At 45.0% G+C, this 27,305-nt stretch overlaps 1 protein-coding gene across 2 annotated transcripts; it reads right to left on the reverse strand.

The window, feature by feature from the left end:
• On the reverse strand, nt 1–27,209 carry tral (trailer hitch). Of its 2 annotated transcripts, none has more exons than XM_065433529.2 (7): nt 26,961–27,209; nt 24,751–24,926; nt 21,222–21,393; nt 20,500–20,907; nt 14,902–15,037; nt 5,904–6,096; nt 1–630 (listed from the first exon to the last, which is right to left on the reverse strand). In XM_065433529.2, the coding sequence occupies exons 1-7, from the start codon at nt 27,079–27,081 to the stop codon at nt 559–561; spliced, it is 1,278 nt and encodes a 425-aa protein (XP_065289601.1). In that variant the 5' UTR covers nt 27,082–27,209; the 3' UTR covers nt 1–558. The 2 variants fall into 2 exon arrangements, with proteins under 2 accessions (XP_065289601.1, XP_065289602.1); XM_065433530.1 differs by lacking the exon at nt 26,961–27,209 and adding an exon at nt 26,663–26,714.
• Nucleotides 27,210–27,305: the final 96 nt, after the last annotated feature.

A 27,305-nucleotide genomic window follows, 5' to 3' on the forward strand; every position in this document is an offset into this window, starting at 1 on the left:
TATACGAAGAACATTTTATTTTTCTGGACCATATCACCCCCTCCGATTTAATTAAGGGGCAGCCGGCAAGACAGGGGGGCTACATGAAAAACTTGCGCGATATGGCCATGAAGTCAAGGCAGCACTTTCCTTGACGGGAGTCCCTTGAACAGTACAAAATAAATAAGATCCAGCTGTGCGTGGCTTGCAGAGACACAGGAGAATGTTTTTAATATTACAAAGTAATGCATGGGCTATGCTAGGCTCCACATATGAACAGAAAGGCAATTTAAGACTGACTTGAGTAGGTCTCGGCATAAATTTTGTTTCAACAAAGAAAAAAAAAGTGCACATAGTAAAGCAGGAGGTACTCTTACTACCAAAAAAAATTCAGGTACCCTGCACAAATCCCATGGTGCACTAAAAGGTAATGGAGCAATCCTTTGCTCATTTAAATGGCCTGATGCCCTTGCTGAAAGTGCCCCTGTATCCCATGTCTCAAGTGATGCTCTGCTTCCAGCCCCTGTGGCTGGGTATGTACAGTAGTCTCGGTGCAAGGCAATGGGAAAACAGTGCAGATTATGGCCACGTGGTGTCCGCACCGCTGCTCGCATCTGCCCGAGGAACCGACGACCAACCATCCCGTGGCACCTGCAGAAAGCACGAGTGGTGCACACAAGGAATTGAAGTTCCCCCATAAACATAGCAGATTTTGCCGCTAGCAGTGGGAAATGACAACCTATGCCAAGGATATTAATAGGTGTGCCAGCAGCTTGCAATTTGACCCAATGCCAACTAAGTACAAACTAAGATCTAGGGTTTTACGTGCCAACACCACAGATACGATTACGAGGCATGCCGAGTGGGGGACTACTATTTTGACCACATGGGGTATTTTAACATGCACCCAATGTACAGTACACATTCGATTTCACATGGTAGAGGTGCAAGGTCACTTCAGCATGGCAACTCCAGTCCACACGTCTAGCCATCTGTGGTCTTGTATGGAGTCTAGATGTATGGAGCCGTTTCAGCTCCCGAGCACTGGGACAATGCACTCCCTGAAGAACTAAATATTGTTGCCACTGTGTAAAGTTTACATAAATTTGGCATGTGGAATTTAGTGTAAATAGCATCATGTTAGCATGCTGTTTAGAAGCCAATCTGTGCTATGCGCCGATAACCACTAGCACTTGTTGGAACACCTCAGGCAGAACATGTACAGCAGCTTTCGTGCATGGCACCTACACGAAGATGTGTGCTCATGGATGACAGCACTCGCAGCCACACACTGTTGACATCTGTTCATGTGCCTCAGCAGTGAGCCACTATGTTACTGAACAAGCACAAAATTTGGATGCAACAGGACGCAACTGCAGATTTGTTTGTACCTCGAGCAAATAACCCTTAGCACTACTGGCACATAATACTGCCAGCAAAACTTAATAGGTCCCCTTTGGTTTTTTGGCAGTTCAGTTTGCTGGCCCCATGTGATAAGTAATGAGGGTTTACTGGTGAAAATAGCTTGGGTACATGGAATCTGAACAATGTTCACACAGAATTTGTTTATGAATGAAACACTGGCAGAGAATCCACATGAACTTGAAAGTGGTCAAAGTGGTCACTGTCCCAACCATGGCACTCAAGAAAAATGTTGAATTACAAAAGAATTATTGGGCACGTGAGCGCAATGTGAATTTCACAAAATGATGGAAAACCAGGTGCAATAAAAGTTGGCGAGAGCAACCATTTTGCGCATTATGTAAAAATTTGGGGTTTCGCGTTGTCTGATCATTTTCTTTTATTATAAAACAGTTTCACCAAATAACTTCACGTTTTTTGTTCCTTGGCACCGAGGTTGAAATGTGCAAATTTTAGCGTTTTTGCGAAATTTTTCGCGAAAGAAGGTCAGGGGAGGAAACCTGGAATTACTATTAGGTAACTGTCACTAATGATTAGTCTTATAAAATTTTATTTTCACCTATGTGCTGCTCGAATAAAAAAGCTCCAAAATAAAAGCCTAAATTTGGCAAAAACGCTACTTTGGCCTACGTTTAGATGTTAGTAACACATGAAGTGTATTATTGAGAAGAATAACAGATTTCGCCACAGAAATTTTAATCAAAGTAATTTTGTGTTTTCATCAAGAAAATTTTTAAAATTTGAGTGCCATCATTGCATTTTTGGTTTGTGCTTCCACTTCACCTGATAGCATATGGGCGGGAAATACAAACCAGGGTGGTGCACATGGTGGTCTGTGTGGCAAGAAGTAGAAGCAGATATTGCCAGAAGTTCGTAAGAATTTAAATCTTGAAGGTCTGCTTACTGAAGGTAGATCGACATTGTGCACTTTCATGCTACTGGAAGTATAGACCCTTTCACAGTTTACAAACATAGGGCCCTGGACAGCTCCTGGTCTTGCTCATTGACATAGCCCATTAAGTTTAGCAAGCAAGGAGGGCATTGGCTGCGATATTGAGTAGCAGGAGTGCGTTAAAATATAAGCCAGCAGATTTTTAACACTTTTCCTCTGTACATAACGACAATTTTACAAGTGAATGCTGCCGTAAGTTATACAAATATTTCTCGTATTAGTTTTGAGGCGTAATGCGCATCTTTTTAATTTAGAAACTTAAAAGTAGACTTTCAGCGCAGCAAAATGACTTAAAAACGCACTTTGTGTTCAGATGCAGTAGGCTGATAATGCCCGTGATTGGACATTTCTTGGGGCCACATTCTCGCTGCTGTTATTGTGCGAGTGAAACCATCTATACATATGTGGCCACGTACACATGAAACATAGCGCGGGCCACAAATCACTTTCATGAGCGTGAACTGCAAGCACCACTCCAACGAAACATGTTCAGTCACCATGAAACCAGTGAAAACACAGATTTGGTGAATATTTTTGATAGGGAGCTTTCTTGAGCATATTGCACTAGTTCTGCGATGTCTTCTTCCTGCTGCTTCAGGCCAGATAGGCAATTGTCGGCAAGGTTTTTAATGGGACACGGATAAATTAGTGGTAACTCTGAAGCAAAAATTTTATTTTCAACATACTGCTTACGCAAACAACTTATTTTTAAAAGATTGGCTTAGAATCAGTTTAGAACAAACTATTCTCAGTCATCTATGTTTTGCTACGCAACACACCCGAGTTGGTGCCCTCTTTTTTCGCAAGAACAAAAAACATTGTTTAGTTTACAAGCAGTTCAAACAGAACGTCAGCCTCTGCTAAGTGACGCGCCTGAGCTTCAGGCATTTCTTTTCACGGGAAGACTATCGCTCTTTGCTTCTCGGAAGGGTATACACAAGGCCCTGCAGAACTTGGCAAGCATTGCCAGCTGTTCGTTGGCTTCGTCAACGGATACAAGGAGCTCATCGAAGCATTCTTTGCACGCATTCTTGCAGATTTTGCGTGCAACATAACTCATAAATCATGGAAAGTTTCAATGTGGCACCTTTTTTTGAAGCTCCGTTCGCCGCAATATAATCCATCTTCAGCCCAGCCTTATTATCTGCGAGCAACACAGCTTCCATTAAGATCTTGCACAAAAGCGCAGCCTTCACATTTCCCCTGGAAGTGAAAACTCAGTATCTGGTGCCAGGAACCAGTGAAAGGCTGAAACAATTGTGAGACCATGACCATGAAGTTTGTCGTCTTCTAGTGTGAATTTCCCCATCCACCAGGCCTTCCATTTTCCCTCCAGCGCCAACATTCAAGAAATCGGACAGCTTCATTTCTTCCACAATCAGGCCGCCGTGGCATTTGAATTCCTCCATGGATTTTGTTTTTGTGATAATGGCAGGGCTGAAGCCAAACCCATTTTTGCATTTCTGCATGTGCACCTTCAAACAGCTTCTGCTTGGGAGGATGAGTATGCCTTCCTGCCAGACATGCTAGTAGAGCCTCTGGCTTTTCATTTGCATTATTATGCAATCCAGCAACCATACCTTTAGTTTATTCGTGGCGAGCGGCTTGAAAGCATTGCATAGCAGCAAGTCATGGCTTCGGTGGAAGGGCTTGTAACCAGTCTGCGAGGACGCCCTTTTCAAGCTCTGCACTTTGTCTCTTCAGTTTCTCAATAGTTTGAGTGCAATGCAACAGCTTCGCTTTCAGCTGGCAAGTGGCTTGTGCGTGCGCTCTTCTGCGCTTTGAAATTGCTGCAGCAGAAAAAGGAGTGCTACTTCCCATAGGTCAGGGCACGTGGTGTTACAAGCAGCAGGGCCGGCGCAACTCGCACCGGGCAACTTGTAAACATCAGCGTGCACCCCTTCGCGGCTCCCCTGTTGGTGGCTTCAATGTGCGCCATAGGCGCTGCGTGCTGCTCGCCACACTTCCCCATTCTAGCCACTGTAGCCCGGCTATTCGTTGACGCAGCGCCGCCACCTTGGTATCATCGTAAAGAGGAGTGATCGGAGCTAAAGAAAGCCAGAGCGACGTGGTTCTCCACCAAAAAATTAACCAAAAAACTCAAAAAGAAAGAGGGGGGGGACACAAATGCGGCATTGCGATTGGGTGCAGTAGTCGCGTGGCATACAGGGTACTCCTCTTTGCTGTTCTAGATTTGAATTTCTGATGAACACCTCTCGCAAGCATTTGTGCAGCAGCTAACTACGTGTTCCAATCAACGTGATTGACGATCGTGGCAGCTTGCGCACATTTTCTGCGGTGGGCCCCAAAGGAATCAAGTTCCAAAAATGGCCCAAGCGTACAGAGGACCACGAAAGGTGTGGAAAAGGAGGGAACTACTCGGAGAGCGGATGACGCTGAGCTTGATGACAAGGCATGACCGGTGCACGTGGGTGACCGGGAAAGCGTGACTGCGCGTGGTCGTGGCGGCATCGCGACATTGGCAGAGCAGACGTTTTCGTGTCGAATACTCAACAGCAGATTTCAGCTCTAACTCACTAATAAAGAGTTTGCACGAGACAAGAGCAGACGTTTTGAATGTGCCGTCATCTACCTCTGCACAATGATCAAAACGGCAACTAAGGTGCACAAAACTTCTGTAACAAAGCGAAAAACTAGATCAAAATGTAAAGAAAATGTGTCCTCGCAGGCCAAGGACTCCCAGGCAGGTTTTAGGTGCTCAAAGTAAAGATGTAAATATTTACAACAAATGAAACAGCTCAGTTTTCTCTGCTTTTATTTTTTGTGCAGTTGATTTCAGTAATCCCAGTGCCATCTTTCAACGAATGAAGACAAAAATCATCGTCTTTTGCACTTAGATTCTAAAACGATGAGTGCAATAAAGCTATCCATCTTTAACTGCACCTCACAAAAAAAATGTATGGCTTTTTCACAGAAGTCGTTCGTAAGACAATATGCATTGCAAAATTAACATTTTTATGCTCATTTTGGCATTTAAAAAGTAAGCAAATAGCTTTATTGCACAGAACTGGCCTTTGTGAACATGCGGATGTCAAAATCTTGACGAACTTATGTGTAATTAACTTGGGGATGACCATTAGATGCTGTTAATTGTAACTCAAAAACTATAATAGGTAGCACAAATGACATCAGAATAGAAAATCACACCTGCATGCTACATTTCAAGAATAGATTGTCATAAAAAAAGTTTCATCACCACGTCCGCCCATAATGGATATGTAGCGGCCGTCCATCACTTCATGGTCACAGCTGTGGGGGTCATTGCCCCCTGCTCGAACCGAAGCGTCTGACGGACAGGGGCACCACCACTGCCACTCGGCAAACCTACTTTTACTTTCAAGTAAAGCCACTCGACTAGACATTTTCAACCTGTCAAAACTTGCAACTACTTGCCTCCGCTAAACTGAGCTCCCAACAGAAGCCTGTGCGTGCTCCTAATAGTTCAGTACATTATGAAGGTGCATACCATCAGCCTAAACACCAAGTCGGAAAGTTATGGATGTGTACAGTGCATAAAAAGGGTTCTTACGCCTCCATTGCGTGGTCTGGCTCCCCCACGATTTCCTCCACCTCGACCTCCACGCTGGCCACCTCGCTGCCCTCCACGCCAGAAACCTCCCCCACGACCCCGCCATGCATTACGCCTCATCCAGTTGTTTGCAGAGATGCCGAATGTTTCATGGTTCAGCTTGCGTTCCTGCCGCCAGTCTATCCTCTGAACCCTGCACAGACAAGAACAGTTATAGCATGACAGGATAATGTTCCACTGTGTTCTAGGATATGGTGCAGTGCTGCTGCAAATAAATGAATACTGTTTTACAACCACCTGTCTCAATTCCTTCATAATTTAGTTGAAGTACTGTGAATTATGTATACAATCTTGCACAGGAGAGACTATTGCAATAAAACTTCCAGCAGAGCTCACAATCACTACACTAAGGCAATTATCATGCAAGCAATGTATAGACAAACTGACGCCACCTTCATCTACAATCTGTAGTGGGAGAAGTAGGCCATGAATGTTAATTGCGTTAATGCTACGTGGATGTGCCACAGTGCCACCACAGACTACAGCGTGTGCACCTTCAGACAACAAAGAAAGCTTCAATAAACATGGCCTCCCAACTGTGGCCAGTTTTGTCCTGCCGACACTAGAATTATGGTTCCGCATACCTGACCTCCAATGAACTGCGGCACGATTGCATAGGAGTCTATTTCAGGCATAACATTCATTGTCAGCTAGAATAGTGGCCGTTTTCCCTTTTATAAATCTGACATGCACCTGAGGAGTGCACTAGCAACAAGTTTGAGTTTAGAAAGAAAGATACCATTAATCCCTCCCTCCAGGCATGTTGCACCAGTTGCTGTGCTTGAACTCTTGTGGCATGGGGTTCATTCTGGTTAGCACTGGAGAAATACTGAAGGGAAATTTTTTAACTGAAGGTGGGGAAAACTAGGCAAGACTGACTGGAAAGTGGGCGAATTTTAAGAATGCTAGTCACATTGATACTGGTTATTCAATGGTTGCCTTGCTAAACCGAATCTTAGTGGTGTGAAGCAATGTTAGGCACGCTAATGCAGATACAGTGAACTTAATGCTGAAAAAATTTAGATAAGCAACCACACATACCACACAGCTTTTCCAGAATAGTGCCAGTAAGCGAAAACTTTCTGAAAAAAGCTCAGTATCAGTATTACCAGCCAATCACTTTCTAGAGGTTTCACTTCACTGAAACAGACATGTCTGCAAGGACAACAGTATTCCTGGCACCGTGCCAAGAACAGTGTGCTTGGCACTGAAGTCTAAGAATTGACTGAATTGAAGGCCGCCATCAGAGTTGACAAGTCAATGCACTGTATCTGGGTGTCGTTTTTCCCTTGCTCTGCTACATAAGCAAAATTTCAAGAACAGATTTGCAATGGCCACATTGAAGTAAAATGAATTCTGTGCATGTGTGCCATGCTAGCAAGTTTGCTCACGACGTCGCGAGTCTTCAAGCACAATGAACATGGCAAGAGCATGGCGTCTAGTCATGTTGAACACCGTTGCAAGCTGCTGGAAACTTGTGGCACATTCCACAGCACCCTGGAGCTGCTACAATGGCCGTGCAAGACAGCGGCTACATCTTGGTGCAAGCATAAGGACACTCCAATCTTGACAATTGTTTGAGAATTTGCACAAAAAGGACACGGACAACCCACGACAATTGAGCACAGCACTGCATGTGTGGGCTTGTCTTTTTTTTTTAGCAGAAAATTTTCAGGAGTCAAAACGAACTAGACCAACCTTCAGTTTTTTTAGGTGACAATGAAGACAGCGTTATCACTACTGTGCTTGCTTTGCTTATTGGCAATATAGCTATAATTTGACTTTACAAAGGCATGTAGCACAACGAGAGCACTAACATGACCAGCAGGATGTACAATTACCGATGAGGCCTGCAATTTGGCTACAATCTTTAGTTGTTAATCCTTATGTTAACTGCAATTATTTTGTACGTGAAACTTTGACCTGCCAGGAAAAGGCATTGCTTGAACAGAGATGCCTAGCTTACTCTACTGTCAGCAAAATGCATAGTGAGGTTACCCTCAGCACTGCGCAATGGACACTGCAACGTGCCAAGTGCAGTGCGAAGGTGGTTGATGCTTGGGAGTTTACATGCTGCCTCAAAGTGAATGCGTGATGTGGAATGGTTGACCTTAGATGCCGGCCTTGTGCATCATTGAAGTTTCGTGCACCAGTACCAAGATGGCGAGAGCTGCACTTGTACCTCTCATTGGAGGAAGGATGTCCTATGTTTGAGGCGTTGCCATGACCAGTTCCTCTTCGTTCCACTGAGGCAGTGCTCAAGTGGCGTGGCGTGAATGAATACAATCATACCTCTAACCCTAGAAAAATCTGCTCAGTTGAAATTTCCTATGGCACCGAACTATTTCCCATATGTGCCATGTGTTTATTGCCCTTTACCTCCAAGTATTTTTGAGCCAAATTGTGCATCTTGCAATCTTGACCAAGACCGGAACAAACTGCCACCGGACCGATTAACAAGCTTCACACAAGGTTGCCGCACCTGCCACAAGAGATGCATGTGCAGATGGAGGCCCTGCAAAAGAGCACGCTTAACCGTTTTGTTCGCTTTATGCAACGTATGCGATTTACCAGTGGAGGCGAGATTTCTGTTTTAATTTTATTCTATGCAACATAGAATAAAAGCACATGTGCCTTGTGCATTGCAATCGCAGAGGAAGAGTATTTAAGAGTTAGCAATATTTAAAATAGCACGTGCCAACGGGGTGCATATAGTGGGCGGTGCCTTACGGCACGTCACGCAAGCCGCAGGGAAAACAAGGAAGAAAAGCAGACGCTCGGACGAGCAGCCCGGATGTGCTCTCTTCGGTGGCACCCGTGTGTTTCGCTCAATGCAGACACCGAGGTTCGCTTCAGTGGGCATGCCGTAACATTTAGTTTGTGTGCCTTTAAGTCAAACAGTTCTTGTTGGCGTCTGTTGGAGGTCTGCAATACTAAAAGTGCTGCTATGTGTGAATGCCCTCCAAAATTTACTTGCATAAGATGGGACGCAGGCGTTTTGATGAAAACTGCAAAAAGCAGGCACATTTCTTGGAGGGAAAAGGTGAGGATCTTGAAGGCTCTGAATGACCCTGAATGACTGCAAGCATGGGCTGCAGCCATTCCTGGGGATGGCCGTGAGCTCGCATAGAGAGATTACATCTGCGAGAAGCACTTCACGAGCAACATCACGAGATGGGATAAATACTACGGCAAGCTTAGAGGCGAGGCATTCCTGGACCACCCCACCAAAAAATCGACTGCATCCAGAGGCTGTTCCTTGCATTTTCAGTCTCCAGAAGCTTTGACATAGAAGCTTTGGTCCAGAAAGTGGGCAGCGCCCGTCGTGTGAGCAAGCTTCCTTTCCCAATACGAGTTTTCGGAGTGGTGTGCACTGCTGCAATCACGATCAAAACATTTGGTAAATTTGCAAGCTGCAACCAATGGCCTTTGGTTTTTTTTGAGCAGCGCTGTTAAGATCACGTGGCAGGGGCGTGGCCGAGTGAACTACCCCACAAGAGCGGACAGTTCCAAGAGATTTGTAGCAGACGACATCCGCTGCCAGTTTGCAATGTCTCGTATGGTTTTCAACGAGCTATTCCACCACTTAAGTTGTGCACTGTCTAGTGCAGTGTGCAGTGACCCCAAATATAAGAGGAGAGTTCTATGGGAAGAAGTTACGGATTGAAGCTGAAGGTACTCGTCGCAAGTGACGCATACTTCCATAAAGGAAATGTAGGCGTCACTCGAATTGGCTATGTCCGTTGGTGCCTCAGAATTGCTGCTTGCTTACATGTGTCAATTTCGAGTTCCATTCTTTGGGGCCAAATTGTGCACACATGCTGTTCCATTACCCGTTTTCCCTCAATGGAGACTCCATATGGGTCCGGACAGATGGGATAGAATGACAGTCCATACGTTTTGTTCACAGCGCATGTAGGAGTCTAAAAGGTCACGTACCCAAGCTCTACAAGGGCTCACTGCCTTTCTACTTGAATGCCTGGAGGTGAAAAGGGACGCAAGCTTCTTTGAAAGCCGTCCATAGGCCTCTTGGATCCAGGTGGCCGAGGTGGTGCCCGAATGCTTTGAAGCATCCGTAAACAAGAGCCGTTGGCAGACATGCACATGCTTCAAGCCTAAATCGCAGAAATACAAACCAACCCATTTATTTGCTTCCATGTGGATAATTGTGGGCATGTACTTGGCAGCATTGTTAAAGCTGTCGCCTATAAAGAGTTAAGAGACAAATGTGAATAGAGAAGTTGTATTTACTGTTCCGATTGACAGGGTTGATTTTTTGCAAGGTTTGCAAGCACGAAAGTGGGGCACCAACTTAGTACACCGATCAAACCGGCAGCTGACGCATGCCAAAACATGGAAATGGTCTTCAAGAGCTGCGCCTTGCTCCACACCGAAACCTGCGGCTCACAGGCGCTTTTTGCAAGCAACACTGCATCACAGTGGCATTCGTCGCGCCAGAACGAAGCATGTAAAACAAGGCTGCATCTGCATGCCGCTTAGCCGCTGCGACCACCGCCGCGCTGTCGGTTCTTTGTGAAACAGGCTATAGTCGGAAAAATGGGACAAAATGACCTGGTCCCATGCAAGGGCAGTACCTAGTCGAGATCAGGTGCAATACAGCTCTTTGACAAGTATCAGATAGGCCCCAGATTATCTACTCATGTAACATGAAGAGTCCAAAAAGTGCTGAAATATATATTCTGCCCACTTGAATGCAAAAAATACTGCTACAGTTCATTTATGTGCCTGCCATTCTTGTTTACAATAACGATAGAGCACAAAGATAGTTTGGAGGCACCGGATACATGTCATGGCCACATCAAATCAATCAGCACAGCCTATACCGACATGTGCCAACAATTTGCATACCATATACCGTATTTACTCGCATAATGATCGCACCCCGAACTTGCCGCAGCGATGTGTCGTGTGCCACGTCTAGCTAATAATAATCACGCTTACCATCTGTCGAACGCTACGCGAACAACCCTTCAAGACAAGCCAAGCGGTCTGCACGCACCAAACATTCTTAAGTAGATGCCCCATTTCATTGCTTTATCACTTTCGGCACTTCCATGACTAAAAAAAAGTTGCAACCAAACTTACCTTTATCATGTGTAGGCTTTATAATGGTTGTGGCCAACAACAAAAAAGGTGCCTTTCGATTCTTCTCATCTGCACTTGTGGGCATGCAACAAATCGCAAGCGGCAATGATAGTAGCCACGTTTACACTGATACGTTAAAAGTGTACCTTATTCATACGCCAACGCTTGTAACACAGCTATGGTATTCACCTACCCTTAGCGGAAATGTGCCATATTGGGATAGCAGTGAAAACAGATGGCGCAGTTTCCGCAGCATGCCCGCCATGTGTTTCTATGTCACTGGCAGCTAAGCGCGCCCATCTGTTTCTGCCCCCTCAAATTGGACATGGCTACGTTATTGCCGCAAACTTGCCAACGTTAACGATATTATCCATCACTGATACAGAAGAAACTGTTGCAATGCACGTAATGTACTCATGAGAAGAAAAAAAAATTGCATTCGGCTTGCTTCGCCTGCCGCCATTTTTGTTTTGGTGTCCCGCGCCCACATCCCGCAGCAAATGCGGGACGAAAAAAAAAGTTTTCGCGGGAAATTTAACCCGCGTAGTAACGATTACCCCTGAATTTGCGTCAATTTTTCCGACAGAAAAGTGCGATCATTATGCGAGTTAATACGGTATAGTGCGTGTATATTCCATGGCTTTGTGGGGTTTGAGGTTACCGTATACTTGCATAGCGATCGCACTTTTTGTAAACAAAAATTGATGCAAATTCAGGGGTGCGTGCAATCATTATGTGGGTTAAATTTCCCACGTAAAGAAACGTTTTCATCCCGGATTTGCTGCGGGATAACAAGCAGGCGGCTGCCGCTGTCAGTGCGGGAAACCAAAACAAAAATGGTGGCCGGCGGAACAAGCCGAACGCGCCACACGCGGTTATTTTTCTTGTCGTGAGTGCACTACGCACATTGAAACAGTTCCTTCCGTATCAGTGATGAATAATATCGTTAATATCGGCAAGTTTGCGACAATAACGTAGCCATCTCCACTTTGAGGGGACAGAAACAGATGGGTGCACTTAGCTGCCAGTGATAGAAACATGGTGTGCATGGTGCGAAATCTGCGGCATTTGTCTTCACTGCTATCCTAATACAGCATGTTTCTGCTAAGGGTGGGCAAATAGCTGCGTTATAAGCGTCAAGGTACCGCATTTACTCGCATAATGATCGCATTGTCAAAAAAACTGCAACAAATTCAGGGGCGCGATCATTACGAGGGTTAAATTTCGCACGAAAAGAAACTTTCCTTTTTCATCTCACATTTGCTGTGGGATGACAAGCACGTGGCTGCCGCTGTTAGTGCGGGACACCAAAACAAAAATGGCGGCCGGCGGAGCAAGCCGAACGCGATTATTTTTCTTCTCGAGAGTACAATACGTGCATTGAAACAGTTTCTTCCTAACCAATAATGAATAGTATCATTAATATCGGCAAGTCTGCAACAATAACGTAGCCATGTCCCTTGTAAGGGGACAGAAACAGATAGGCGCGCTTAGCTGCGGAAACTGGCATTTTTCACCACTACCCCAATACGACACGTTTCTGCTAAGGGTGCGCAAATATCTTGGCTGCATTACAAGCGTTGGCAAAACAATACAGTACACTTCTAATGTATCTGTGTAAACGTGGCCACTATCGTTGCCGCTTGCGATTTGTTGCGTGCCCACGAGTGCAGACGAGAGGAATCAAAAGGCGCGCGCCCTTTATGTTGTTTGACCAAAACCATTATGAAGCCTACAAATAATAAAGCCGAGGCAAGTTTGGCTGTAGCTTTATTTTCATGGAAGTGCATAAAGTGATGAAAGGAATGAAATGGGGCATCTGCTTAGGAATGTTCGGTGCTTGCAGACCGCTTTGTATGTCTTCAAGAGTCGTTCGCGTAGCATTCGACAGATGGTAAGCGTGATCATTAACTATACTTGGCACACGACATATCGCTGCAATAAGTTCAGGGTGCGATTGTTACATAAGGAAAAATCGAATTTTTACAACAAAATTCAGGGGTGCAATCATTACGGGAGTGTGACCATTATGCGAGTAAATACGGTATCCTGTAGTGCGCAGAGAAAACGAAGTCCTCATTCCACCCGTGGCAGTGGGTGGTACATGGACTTTTTAATAACGCTTGAGATGGTAGCCGTTGCATCTGAGAGATCCGAGAATACAGTTCCCAATTAATGCATGCTGGCTTCGGCAGCGCCCAGCACACTGCGCAAGGATGTAGATTTCCCAGAAGACTGATCAGGTTCAGGAGATCATTTAGCATCTGCAAATCTCCACTAGAGCTATTGCAATAAAGTAATGGAGATTTGCTGAAGATGCCTGGATTCTCGGTAAATCCCTGTTGGAGAAATTCTCACGAGAGAAGGCAACACTTGACGTATCAGCACCTACAGCCAACAGTGTTCCTGGCACCAAGACCGTGTGCTCGGCGTTGCAGGAATGCTGTCGCTCATGGACAGGAAAAAAAGAAAGGCTAGACAATAGTGCTACGTGCCAGTGCCACCATTGCATTGCAGCCAGCAATGCAGTTTTGTATAGCCTAGATCAGCGGTTCCGAAATATGGGTCTGGAATACGCATGTCCAAGAAGAAAATATGCAAGCATGTCTGCAAGCCTTGAGGCATTCTGGCTGAGGACTGCAGAAATGTTTGCCCTTCTCTATAAAATTGCTGTGAAGCTTTTGTTGCAGTTTTCTACAACATACGCATGCAAGCATGGTTTTTCCAGGCTTGCATACTTTGAAAGCTGTGGGGGTTCCACTCTGTCTGCGGCTTGGGCTGAAGGCGAGCTCCGGATCTAGCCCCACGCAGTCGCTTTGTGTTACTCCCCAACCCGTAGCGCAGAAATCACGGCTACGTCGGGTTCGAGCAAATAAGGCAACCAGCGGCGTCAACTGTAAGAACGTTTATTGCTACCGGCAATAAAGAACACTGGCAGAGGGACGTCCTCTCTGTAATAGTATTAGGCTGGCCTCGTTGCCCGGGATAGTCAGGCAAACGTGGTCACTCACGGGTTGTGGCAGGTACGCCAGTCCGGCAGGTTAAGGGTCCGGCCTCGGAGAGAGAGGGTCTCTCTCGGTCGCACTGTTTTGTACCTTTTTACCTGGGCGAGGGGAATGTCCTCCTCGCCCGTCAGCTACCTGCCTGCTAGTCGGGGAGGACTGGGCGCGTGCGTCGCGAGAGCAAGGGAGAATCGGGAGAGGGCATAGTGCGCCTCTCTCCTGTGTATGCCGGCTCTTGACATGACGGCGCGGGGGAAGATGGGCGTGTGTGCTCCCCACGAAGCATATACAGAAACGGGTCGAATTTGGCTGCAGATATGCAACTCTGCTGAAGTGCGACTGGACAGTGTATTGACAAGCTGTCCAGATTGAGTTGATGTGGCACATTTGTTTGCCTTTTATTGCCACCTGGCAAAAACTGGTCACTTGTTTCATAGTGCATGTTCTGTTAATTTACCCTCCTCCCCACCCCACACTGCAAGGATTCCCTCACAACTTTTACCGGTCGGTCCACAAGGGGTCCCCGATGCACCTATGGCTGAGAACCACTGGCCTAGATCAAGGCTCACTAAAGTATACCAACAGAACTTTGATAAATGAAAGTTTATGATCAGCATTTCCTATTTGTGCCATTCAATTTCCAAAGAATTTTCGAAAGAGCAAATTTTAGATTGCCCTGCTGATTTTGCTGTCGGGGTTGAATGGTGCAATCTCGAATTTTTTTTTTATAGTGACATGTGCACAGCTCAGCGGAATAAATGCAGCAGGAATGGCAAGAATGAGAACAATGCAGAACAAGGACATTGAAAGCCTACAGTACAAGTGCTTACCCTTTGCTTCGTTCAATGGCCTCACAACTGATGTTGTCAAAGAAGGATTTGTTCTTGTCGTAATATACCACATCATCATCTTCATGGTTGTCTCCCACTTGAGTTTCAGTGCCAGAGTCGTCTTTCTTCTCATCACCTGAAAGTAGGTAACAGTGGCACAATGTAAAGAGACGAGCAGCTAAAACTTACTAGAAGAGAAGTTCATGGTTTGACGAGGTTCTGTGTTCATGCACTTCACTAATATAAGGAGCTGTAACAATGAGCCCAGCATAACAAGCTCGAATGGCTGCTCCGCTAGTTTGAGTGCATTATTATGTACAAGCTGATTTAAATTAAAAAGGCGATCTAAAACTGCTGAACTTTTGGCTTGAGGGAAGACACAGTAGAAGCCCGCTGTTATGTTCCTCACTGCTGCGTTTTCCCGGCTGCTACGTCGTTTTCATCCGGTCCCGGCATAGCTTCCATAAGATGGAATGTATAAGGACCCCCCCTCAAAGAAGGAAAATCGGTCGAAACGAATAAAGAATAAGGAAGCTTATTTCTCTACACTTGCTAATGGGAGTCAGTAAATACCCCCGTCTGCACTTATAGTGGAAGCCATCACTGAAAATGGCATACTGCCAGTAGCTCAAGTATTGGTAAATAGATACCAAACGAAACAACGGAAAATTGATGTCAGCAAAAGAAGTGCTAGCAGCGCATCTGGCTCCACGCGCAAACATCGCATGAACTCGGCGGCTGTTTGTCTTCATTGACGGGTTGGTTTCATTGACCTCTAAAACATCTCAGAATATGCAGGCGACACTGCAGCCTCAAGATTAGCCACTTTACTGCATCGAAGTACGTTTGTAATATGGAAAATAAACTGTAAAAAAAAATCCACTTTTGTCACTTCTACACCCACTGGGCCCTCATGTCCTCGTTTAAGGGCATGATCCCAGACATTACATGAAACTAAACACAAACATTTTTTTCATAAATTTCGGTTTCTTATGCGGCAAAGAACTAAAACAACATGGTAGAAAAAATACAAGGGTGATAAAAAAATTTCAGGGCCGAAAGGGTTAAGATAGATGACATTTTTAAAATGCAATGGATAAATAATTGTATTTTGTAAGAAAAGACAAGTAACCAAAACTTTTTAGCAATATATAACGTGTTACTTTCATGACTGCATACGAGGTGAGGAGCGCCTAATGGGCCCCCAGTGGCAGCTTTCAAAAGCTCGCTTATAGGCCGTGTGACACGGGTATTAGTATTTGCCTTTAGTGTCCCTTAAACAGCAACTATGATCCAGACACACATACAGTTGAACCTCAAAATAACGCAATTGGCAGGGAACACGTAAAAAATTTCACGTCTCTTAAGCATTTAGTTGTTGCAAAATGAGACGGCACAGATAGGTAATGTAGTCGAGAATGATGAAAGTTCTGGTCAGGTAACATCAAGAAATTGCGGTCACTGATCAAGTCAAGGTGAAAATAACACGTTCTGGGACCCGTACGGGTTCCGAAAAGTCTTATTTTCACATTGACTTGGTCAGTGACGGCAATGTCTATCACAGTCTATATCAATGTATCTACTCGTTGCAGAATTAAACTTTACTGTCAGAATTCTGTCAGCCTACTTTGGCAAGCTCTGCTTGAAGGTATAGAACTGCCCTGCCAACAATATAAAGTGTGCCTCATGCGTCCATCAGCAGTAGCAGCACTGCTGTGGAGCAGTATTCCTGGTCAACTGCTTTCGGAGCGACTTCCAGCAAATAAAGATTTCCTATGTGGCCTTTGTCTCCTTCGAACTCACTGGGACTAAATTGCGTATAAATGCTTAGCATTACTATCAATTCAATCTTGAAAAAGCCACTTGACTGGTAATTGTCTAATTTTCTCATTAGCACCCTTTAATTAGCACCCAAGCAGATGATGCAAGCACTTGGTGTCAAAGCAATAGAAATGTGGAAATAACACTGGAGAACCATACACGACTGCTGATCTCTGTTGCACCTAGGCCGTCTAGGCACGTCACTCAACATGCGAAAGTTGAAGGGCGTGTCTGGGCGTGCTTTCTCTTTGCAGCATGGCTGTCGAGTGCTTTAACATGTACTCAAACACAAGTGATTGCTGTGCAGTATGCACAACATGCGAGTAGAGGAAGGCCAAACACATCTTTTCTGTTCCAGCTTTCAGAGCCCAAGTGTGCACAGTGGCGCAGCAGGCAAGTACAACACAGACCAGCCAATTCCCACAAAGCATGTAAACAGCATTTGATAAAGCTGCACAAGATACATTTCAAGAGCAGTCACAAATGCAAGATCTGCTTCGGAAACACTTTCTTGGGACAACTATAGTATACAAGCTGCGATGGCGCACGAAAACCAAAGGCGAGTTGTATTTAAGGGAAATATTCTCGTACAATGATTTCTGGTATTGCATCTTTGAGACATTTCGCGCATATCTGCATCAGACGCGTCGAAGGAGACGAACGAAAGCCTTTCTGATGCAGTGCCAGAAATGCTGTCAGCAGACACCACATGCTGCATTTGTCACGAAGGAGAACTCTACGCAGCGGGCATGGTGTAAATATGTGGCAGCCAACCATGCCAGAATAAGAGGCCGCCAGAGTGAAATGGGTGAAACTATCAGGCCAGAGCCCATGGCTGTGCTACAGTAAAGGCTTGTTAATTCGACACCCGTTCATTTAGATAATTCTGACGGCTCTATTGGTCCCGGCCAAAGTGCATGTTAGTCTATGGGACCAAACCTTCGTTAATTCGTCAGAATTTGGCCCTGCACCGCTTAAGTCGGACCAATGCTGACGACTGCCGCTACACAAAAGTGTGGCAAAGCAGCGCTGGCACCACTGGAGTGAAACTGAAACCCGAGAGGCATCGCCATCGTCATCAATTAGTGGGGCGATCGCAGTGTCACCGAACGTCTGCGACTTCTTTGCTCCCCTGCGCCTTCGACACCATTTTCCCATGTGTTGTCGAGTCGGCATCATCTCTTCTTGCGGGGTTTTCTTTTTTCGTTGCGACCGTGTTTTGCATGCCACCACCATCCTACAGTGATGGCAACGCTGGCAAAGTGGCAGAAGTATGAAGCCAAGAACTTGGCGACTAAGGTGGAAATTTTGCAGGCTTTGAAGAAGGTGAATTGTGACTGTACATTATGACCAAGTGCAACGTGAAGCGGAGCACGTCGAGAATGTACGTGAAAAATTAAGATTCTTCAAGCCTTTCAAAGAGAAGTTTCATGCACCAAGAAAGCGGCTGAGAATCGCAGCTCATCTCCAGCTCGAAGCTTTGCTCCAGTGGATTAATGACTGTAGCAACGCTCATCTGCCTTTGAGCAGACCTCTGATCATGGCACAAGGGGAGAAGTACGCCGCGATGATGAACACTGAATCGTTCAGAGCTTCAGAAGGGTGGTTCGTGAGGTTTCGAGAGAGACACGAACTCGTCTTCAGGAGTATGTGTGGCGAAAAGGCCAGCGTTGACAAAAGCGCGACCATGCAGCGGAAAAGTGTGAAGCTGCTTGAGCACATCGCAGCATGTGAACCAAGTGACGTGTACACGAAACTGTTCCATTTTTTCAGAGCTCTGCCCGACAAGACCGACTTTCAAAGGGGACCCGTGCATTGGTGACAAGTGCAAGTAATGGATAACTGTACTTCTTGCCGCCAATTTGACTGGCATGGAGTGCTTACCACTTGTCATCGGGAAGGCGCACAAGCCACGTTTTAAAACCAAAAGCCTTCCTGTCGAGTGCAGAGCGAACAGGAACGCTTGGATGACCTTGGACATTTTTTGAGGCTGGCTGCAGCAGTCAGACTGGCACTTCACGTCAAACGGATGCAAGATTAGTACAATTGTTGATAACTGTAGTGCACGTAACTGTACACTCGAACTGAAGAGCGTCAAGGTACCACACTTACTCGCATAATGATCACACTTTGTCAAAAAATTGCAGCAAATTCAGGGGTGCGATCATTACGCGGGTTAAATTTCCCACAAAAAGAAACTTTTTCATCCCGCATTTGCTGTGGGATGACAAGCAGGTGGCTGCCGCTGTTAGTGCGGGACACCAAAACAAGAATCGTGACCGGCGGAGTAAGCTGAACGCGATTATTTTTCTTCTCGCGAGTACATTACATGCATTGAAACAGTTTCTTCCTAACCAGTAATGAATAGCATCATTAATATCGGCAAGTCTGCGACAATAACGTAGCCATGTCCTATTTGAGGGGACAGAAACAGATAGGCGCGCTTAGCTGCGGAAACTGGCATTTTTCACCGCTACCGTAATACGGCACGTTTCTGCTAAGGGTGTGCAAATATCTTAGCTGCATTACAAGTGTCGGCAAAACAATACAGTACAGTACACTTCTAATGTATCTGTGTAAACATCGCCACTATCGTTGCCGCTTGTGATTTGTTGCATGCCCACGAGTGCAGATGAGAGGAATCGAAAGGCGCCCTTTATGTTGCTGCTGACCAAAACCGTTATGAAGCCTACAAATAATAAAGCCGAGGCAAGTCTGGTTTAAGTTTTCGCGACACTTGTCCGCTAGCCACTGATCCCAAGCGAGAGCTATCGAAGCAGCATGCTTTGCGAGCATTCGCATTAAGCTGGACTATACCTTGCCTTTAGCTTGGCCACTCCATGCCCTTTTCTACGAGCGGAGGCAAAACACACCGCGACTTGCTTGTTGAACGAAGACAGCCAGATAGAGAAAACGGGCTTATAATACTTTGCACTACAACACTGTGCATGCAACGGCATTGGCCCAGTGCACAAAGCAGCTAGCAAAGTGTATGAACTCTGGCTAGCAGACGTATTGGGCCTGTTCACTCATACATGGGATCGATATGCATGCACGGAAAGCAGATGCCTCGGCACTGGCTGTCTGCCTCGAAGGTAAATCACTTCCGGCAACTGGTAATGGCAGCATTTTTGTTTTTCAGGTTTGGTATAAAAAACTGATTTGTGTAAGCGTTTTGCGAACCTCGCAATTGCACTGCAAGCGTAGAACTTTCCAGAAATATTCTAAAAGCGGGATTTTTAAGCAGTGCAGATTTATGTAGAAGTTGCCCCCTTTGCCTTTAGCTCAAGGCAAAGGGGGCAATTTATGAAGACTTATCAGCACCCAATCTCCACGACAGTGGTACAGCAGTTTGGGAAATTAACAGGTAATAAAGCATGGACTACTGTTTTCTTACCACCACTTAACCATTTAACCACTTAACCACTTGACCATTAAACCACTTAACCATTTAGGCAGTGGCAAAAAGCAGCACACTGAACGAAAACATCAGATATGCTGAAAGGTTTGAGTAGATGGCGTTTAGTTGCTAAACTGGCAAGGAATGGGGCCCTCACTCCCGATGCGTGCTAAATTTACCGTGTGGACGAGTAGTACTTTCACAAGCTAAAAGTATTTGTTAGTCATACAGTGCTTGTGCTGTCATAATGCATTGCATGCACACTGTAATGGTGAAGGTCAGACTAAGGAACAGTCCGGTCTATCCCATCCAAAACAGTTGAGGTCTCGTGAACTGCCAATCTAGAGTGCAAAAATTTGCAGCACATATGAACTCACTGATCTTTGTCTGTGCCAGCTTGTTCTCAAGCTCCTGAAACTCTGCATTGGCTTGCTCAAAGTCGTATTCACGGTCAAACTTCAATGGCTCCTTTGGCTTTGCAGTGCGGAATGCTCCCTGGCGAGGACGTGCACCTGCTGCTCCAGATGAACCACCAGCAACTCCTCCCCTACGGCCTCGCTGCTGCTGAACGCCCCCTTGACGAGACTGTGGTGGCAAGGCTTGCTGGTGCTGCATCTGCTGTCCATGCTGCCTGCTTGGCCCTGCAGAACCCTGTTGTCCATGGCTTCGCTGAGAACCCCCACGTGGAGATTGTCGTTTTTCACCGGGAGGACCAGAAACCTGAACTCCAGCATCCATTGTGGGGCTCTTTCGCTGTAGAGGAGTTGTACTGCCAGACTGAGACCCTAAATGAAAATGCGAATGCAATAGTGATTAAACGAGAGCATACTAGTCTATTTATGGAGGATGAACCTCCACTCCAATTGGTCAACTGAAATCCTACAGTTTGGCCATGCAGAAAAGTACCTTGACGAGGCAGAAAAATGCTTGAGGTCCCGAATTAAAATTTTTGCCTTTGCACTTCCAGCTGTTACCCTCCAGATTAGCCATTACTGCTGAAGAAAGATTCTAGTGACAAGTTCGATTCCTTGAAAAAAAATTAGTTATAGCAAGCATGGCATGCACAATGTGTGAATTGTCAATGTCCAAGTAGGCTCACCAGATTGCTGGGATCCACCCAGACTTGCTGGTGGCTGCTGCGACGGCTGTGAAGTATATTGAGAAGCCATAGAATACGATGGTAGGGTCCCCACTGGGCCATATGATGTGGGTGCTTGGTTGTATGCCGGTGCAGAAAAGCTGGCTCCAGTGCCAACAGGAGTAGCTGAATGCTGCATACAGAGTGGAAATGAGATGGATGGATGCCTTAACTATGCGCAGGATCAATCCAACCACTTGCAGCTGCACCACTAACAGCAAGAAAATCTTGAAAGCACAGGCAAGACTAGGAAATTACGAAGGCAATGAGCATATAATGCTTGTAGCAATACAGGCATTATGCACGTGGAACAACACACGCACACACAAAAAGAAAGGTGAAAATTTGTAATGTCTAGAACTGAAATGAGACTGCAGTTGAGGCAAGATGTTTCCTTGCAGCTTGTTTGGAGCTGCCAGGTCCAAGGTTGCAATAACAGTTGTGTCAAGAGGCTGCATTTTGATTAAATGCGAGGGACTAAATGACAAGCATTGGGTATCACGGAAGCCATCAGCAAATAGGATGAGCCTTTCAACCGCAGCCCATGTTAGGAGGTGCACTGTTACGCAGCATAATCTGAATACCTTGCACTACAAAGGAGGTGATGAAGCCGATAATCTACAGAAATTTGAGTTCTCGCAACAGTTGCAAGCCCCTACGAGTGAAATGCAAAGCAACAAGTTTTTCTTGTTTTCTCTAGTTTCAATAGCTCTGTTTAATAGACACTGTAGAAGCACATATTTACTGTATTGCATATACACTAGTCTTTACATGAATGGGCATTTTGTTTTCCAGTAAGGCAACAGCACCTAGTGTCATATTTGGGAGTTAGTGCTCACTTCCAATGAGCCCAGTTTTATTGTTGCATTGTGAAATGCATTGAAAATGCCAACAGAGCGACTGCTACATTCCTCAGGTTCTGTATTTGTCAGCATGGACATATTTATGCTATGTTTATTTTGCAGTAACGTACCATACTGTATCAGAATAATAAAATTTCCAAGCATGTCAGGAGCGGTTGCCCTGTCCAGTAGTCGCTGAGCACGGCTGTCTCAGCCTCTATTATTTTGAGCGGACTTGGATATATTAATGATGCAAATGAAGTAACCCACCAATCGTAATGTCATTGATTAATGGCAAAGACGACACTGGTTCAACACATGTAAAGTACTTACGAGTGTAAAATCGAATGTGCCGTGTTTCGTCAGCCACCATCTTTGTTTCGATGTCCCACAGTACAGCAGCGGCCATCTGTTCGTCGCTTATCCCACAGCGAATGCTTTCCCACAATTCTCAATACACTTCAGTTTACGCAATGTGCAACTGAAATGTGCATCCTCCGTCTCAACTACCCCTGTTTGATGCATCAGATGCGATATGCCTTTCTAGTGAATTACCTCGTTTACATGAGATGCAATATGCTTATTGCATTCATGTAAGCGCCGCTATTAGGGAGAGCTGGAAGTAAAGCAGACAAGTGGAAATTTTGCTTTTAGAAATGGCACTTTTATAGCTTAGCACATTGCAGTATGTATGGCAATTTGATAGAAAATAGGTGCCGCCATATGCCATACCATGAAATCGTCCAGGTGCGAAATTCTGATGGACTGTTTATAAATGCGTCAAATTAAAAAAAATTATAGTAAGGCAATCGACACACTACTGTAAGACATGGTGGTAGGGTGGTGCTTAGAATATTTTCCGAGAAGTCATTCTCATTACACATGAATTATAGTTTGGGCAGTCAGTAACGCTGCATTTCTGCATTAACTGAATCAAATGCTTTAAGTACATGCACAATTCACTGACTGAAAGCATTAATGCAAGCAGAATGCATCGGAAGGGGTTAAGCTTGCATCTTATGCCCAATTTTGAGATGTTTGGTAGCACTAGCAGCTGTTACAAGCACTTGCGGACCTTGTGTACATTTACATACCCCTAGAATTTCACTGTCAATTCATTTGTGTAATCCACATAAAATACAGCCATAGAAAGCTTGTGCAGTAGCACCATATCACTGCACACTTCATGCAGCTGGATTTTGCACCAGTGTGTAAATGAAAGGTGGTGATGAAAATGCAAAGTGGCAAATGAAAATGCAGCTTCTCATCTAGAGCTTCCAATATGATGCACCTGTGCTTGGCTGTTCCCATGAGATCCCTGCTCTTTGTTACTAGTGATGAATGGACACAGCAAAACGTAACTTGGTTGCAAGACATGGTCCTACTATGAATAGAAATGCCTGTACTTTCTAAACAAGCTCCTGGACTACGAAGGAGGTACTACGTCCAAACAGGCGTAACTCTGGTAGCCACCATGACAATGCAAATTGTGTGGTTTGAGACAAAAATGGACAAAGGTCCACGACTGCTTTGAGCCTGTGGCTGCTTATGTGCATAACTTCTAATAATGCTGGTGGTGTATTTTGTAATGACCCATTTCATTGTCTGCAGATGTTTTAACTACTTGTCTCATCCAATGGCTGATCTTGGGATAACGCTAGAGCATTAGTGTTCGAGTCAGTGATGAAGGAAAAGGTCATCACAAAATCCAGCCTGTGGAAGCAATTGGACTATGTTGAAGGTACCACTGGTTATACATTAGCAAGCTGTAACATCTTGAACTCCAGCTCAATATCAGCCATTAGGAGCGCTATGCTTTCAACAAACAGGCAGCTGTGGCTTGGAGCCAACTTCAATTTCCCTATTCAAATGCATGTAAAACTAGCGAGGCAAATGCAGGACCATTGCAATGAAATTTGTTGCCTTTGAGAAAGTAGGAACTCTAAAAAGAATTTTCATTTAGGACCTCCTGCTTTTTACAATACAAATCCTTAACTTTTCACCAAAAGAAATTGCAGTTCTGTAACTTGCATCTTCGAGAGCACCTAAAGCTGACGTGAAAACTACCTAGCGTACGTGAAAATTAATGCTTGAAGGGGTTTTGCAGACGTTTTCACAAAGTAAACGAAGTGGTTCAACAGAAAGGACAACAGGGCTACTTGGTTTACTTGCATCTTGAAACCATAAAAGCACACAAATATGAGAATGAAAAGACAGGATGAAGACGCCTCATCCCATCTTCATTCTCATCTTTGTGCACCTTTACAGTTTCAAGATGAGAGTGGTTTATCACATCAATTTTGGCCTCTTCACATGTTTGATGACCAAGTGAAAGCTGTAAACTTTGTAAAAAATTCATGACCAAAACATCTTTCCTACAGTCACTATATATTTAACTTTCTTTTCCTTATCAAAATCAGTGTCATCGATTGTGATGAAAATTATTTGTTACCATGCACTTAGAAGGCTTCCTCCTGAGCTATGCATCTTATGCAGCAACTACAGTGGAACCCAAGCAAATACTCTGAATACTATCTAATAACCTTTGAATTCCTTCTGCACCAAAGCTTGCCATACACTGGCATTTTATATTAGAACAGTTGCCTAAAAGGCCAGAAATATTTAGCCAGCCCTGTACAGGCACTTACTTGAACAATGGCAGGATCATTTGTCAAGCCTCCAGGCAGAGTTGACTGCGGTTTAGGAGGCTCTGAAACTCTGAGATCTTTGATGTCATGGGCCCTGAAGATTATGTACTCGTAAACTTCATCTCTAGGTGCCACCGGGCGATCAGTGGGGCGATCTTCTGTGCCAAAGGACCGCACTACATAGAAAGGGTGCAATAGTAGAAAGTACACGTTGACAAACCGAGTGGCCTGTACAAAATGCTAGCCTGAACTTCACTTTCAGGCTTGCAATATGCCCAACTTGTTGCGTAAAATGCAAGATGTTTGAGATGTCTTGGACAAAGCAAGAATAAAGCACATTGCTTAAGGTTGCTAATCTATACCAAGTTGCATGCTTAGTACACATAGAAAATGAACCTCTCTGTACCGTCGCCAAAGGTGGAAAAACCACCTTTGGAGGCAATACAAATTGAGGACATCAGATTTGCAAGAGTTGAAAGCTTTTGCAGACAAACCATTTTCCCCACAACAAATGAAGTGAAAATGAACAGTAACATACTCATGTTACAAATGCATATCTGCTGAACACCAGGGCAGCATAGGCTACTTATGCAAAACACACCTGTGCACCTCACAACCTTGCCAAGCTGAATGAGAAGACTCCTAAAACATGGATGCTATTCGACATGCGCCCAAGAGCATCCCAAGCTGAGGAGCATTCAGTGCATAAGCCGACACATATACAGTGCTGTTGATGCTACACCCAGGGCATGCCAAGTTCCTTTTAGCATATGCAAAGCTGCTTGCATTGCATATTCCTAGAACTATTCGTTTTATGTGCAAGACTGCTCCTACTCAAACTGGCCGAGTACATGACAGTGTAACCTTTAATACACTAGTTTTTACAAAATGTTTCACAAGGGCATTAGCAACATTGAGAAACCAATTTGGAATGACAGTGCTGCTGTCATTCCAAATTTAACGTTAAGTTTCAAGTAGGAACTAAAAATTGATGCCTTATGCACAGGATTATAAATTCTAAAATTGCAGCGCTTGACCAGCGCAAGATTTTAAGGCACGACAAATTTAGGGCCATTTTGTCCTACATTTGCCCGCAAAAATGAAAATCAACAATGAAAATCAACACAGCTTTGCAGCACTGTCAAAATTTGCTGTATTACTACAAAAACTGCATGCGCAATAAACTGGCCGTGTCAGGCCCAATAAAATGCTCTACCGCGAAGTTGCGCAATGCAGCTGATGCTACGAGGCAAGTACCAGAGCAAATTGCTAACTCCTCCGCGCCACAAACCTCTACGCCGACTCATTCCGAACGGCAAGACGCGCATACCTCAAGTAACCTCACGACACCCAGTAGACGCCAAGGCAGTCTTTCAATTGCGATATTAAGCAGGGCAACGGCCGCGTACCTTCGGCTAATGAAACAGTGCCCTACAGGGCGAGAATTCGAACCTCAAAATAAGCACGTGCACGCGCAGCGAACACATTACGCAATTCGAATTGACGGTGGCAAGTGAATTGCAGTTGGATCCGTTTCTTACGTATACGGCATGACAGAAAAAAAACAACAAAAAAACACGGAGGTCCTAATGACATTCTGTAGGCGATTCTTTGAACGCAATGTCACGCTATATACTATACGGAAGCGATAACGGACCGCGTTGTCATTCACAACAAAGGTGGGAAAGGGGGAGGGGACTGCGAGACGCTGAAGGTTTTCTTCTGTAAAAGTCCCGCAAAATTGCGCGCAAATAGACTAAAGTTGCCCATGTATGTTCAGCAATGCTGCGCTTTTATAAGCGCACATTGGCACTTGCGTAGCATGTTTCGCACAGACGCAAATTCGCAGTTTCACTCTCTGATAACGTACCGAAGTCGTAAGCCTAAAAATGACAACGCAGGAAAGACAAACCTGCATAGTTCCCAGCTCGTTTTAACACGGTAAACATACAGACGACGGCTACACGTTTCCCGTAGCTTAATTCTACTTGCTGCTACATTTGCAACACCTTAAGAGCCTAAAACATTGGACCCACATAACGGCGGCAACTTGTACTGCTTGCACTTATGCATGGTTCCCGAGAACGGCAGGCACGTGACAATTCTAAACGCTTGAAAGCAACGACCAGAGCAAACGAAATACTTATTACACACAAACGCTGGCAAAGACTAAAACGTTTAAAACACTTGGACAGGACGCTGATACTGACCTTTAGCCAAAGCGACGGTTGACTCTTTGGTATCAATTGTGTACAGAATGCCTTCATACCGAATCTCTGACTTTGATATTAGGCTTATTTTGCTGCCCAAGTACGGTATACCAGTACTCATTGTGAACTCTGAAACAAATAATGTGCTTCCAGCACGATCACAATAGATTACCGCAGCCTAACGGACACAATCGGGGTCTAATCATGGGATGAGGAAATGGCGGTCCTGAACCCGTTTTTACGCAACCGGCCAAGGAGGCGCCACCATCGAAAGCAGTATGCAAAACAGCGTCGTCCTAATACTTCTATTCAGTCCAACTAAGTGGAGTTGGTAAAATTCAACTG

Source organism: Dermacentor albipictus, chromosome 1 (assembly GCF_038994185.2).
Source record: "Dermacentor albipictus isolate Rhodes 1998 colony chromosome 1, USDA_Dalb.pri_finalv2, whole genome shotgun sequence".
NCBI classification, from domain to species: domain Eukaryota; kingdom Metazoa; phylum Arthropoda; class Arachnida; order Ixodida; family Ixodidae; genus Dermacentor; species Dermacentor albipictus.

Excerpts from the sequence above, each read along its gene's own strand:
- tral (XM_065433529.2), bottom strand. The coding sequence starts at position 27,081 with ATGAGTACTGGTATACCGTACTTGGGCAGCAAAATAAGCCTAATATCA. Across the intron at positions 21,394-24,750 it reads ATGATCCTGCCATTGTTCAA|CATTCAGCTACTCCTGTTGG; the intron begins GTAAGTGCCTGT and ends CTCTGTATGCAG. Across the intron at positions 631-5,903 it reads CCAGACCACGCAATGGAGGC|GTGCCACGGGATGGTTGGTC; the intron begins GTAAGAACCCTT and ends TGCTTTCTGCAG.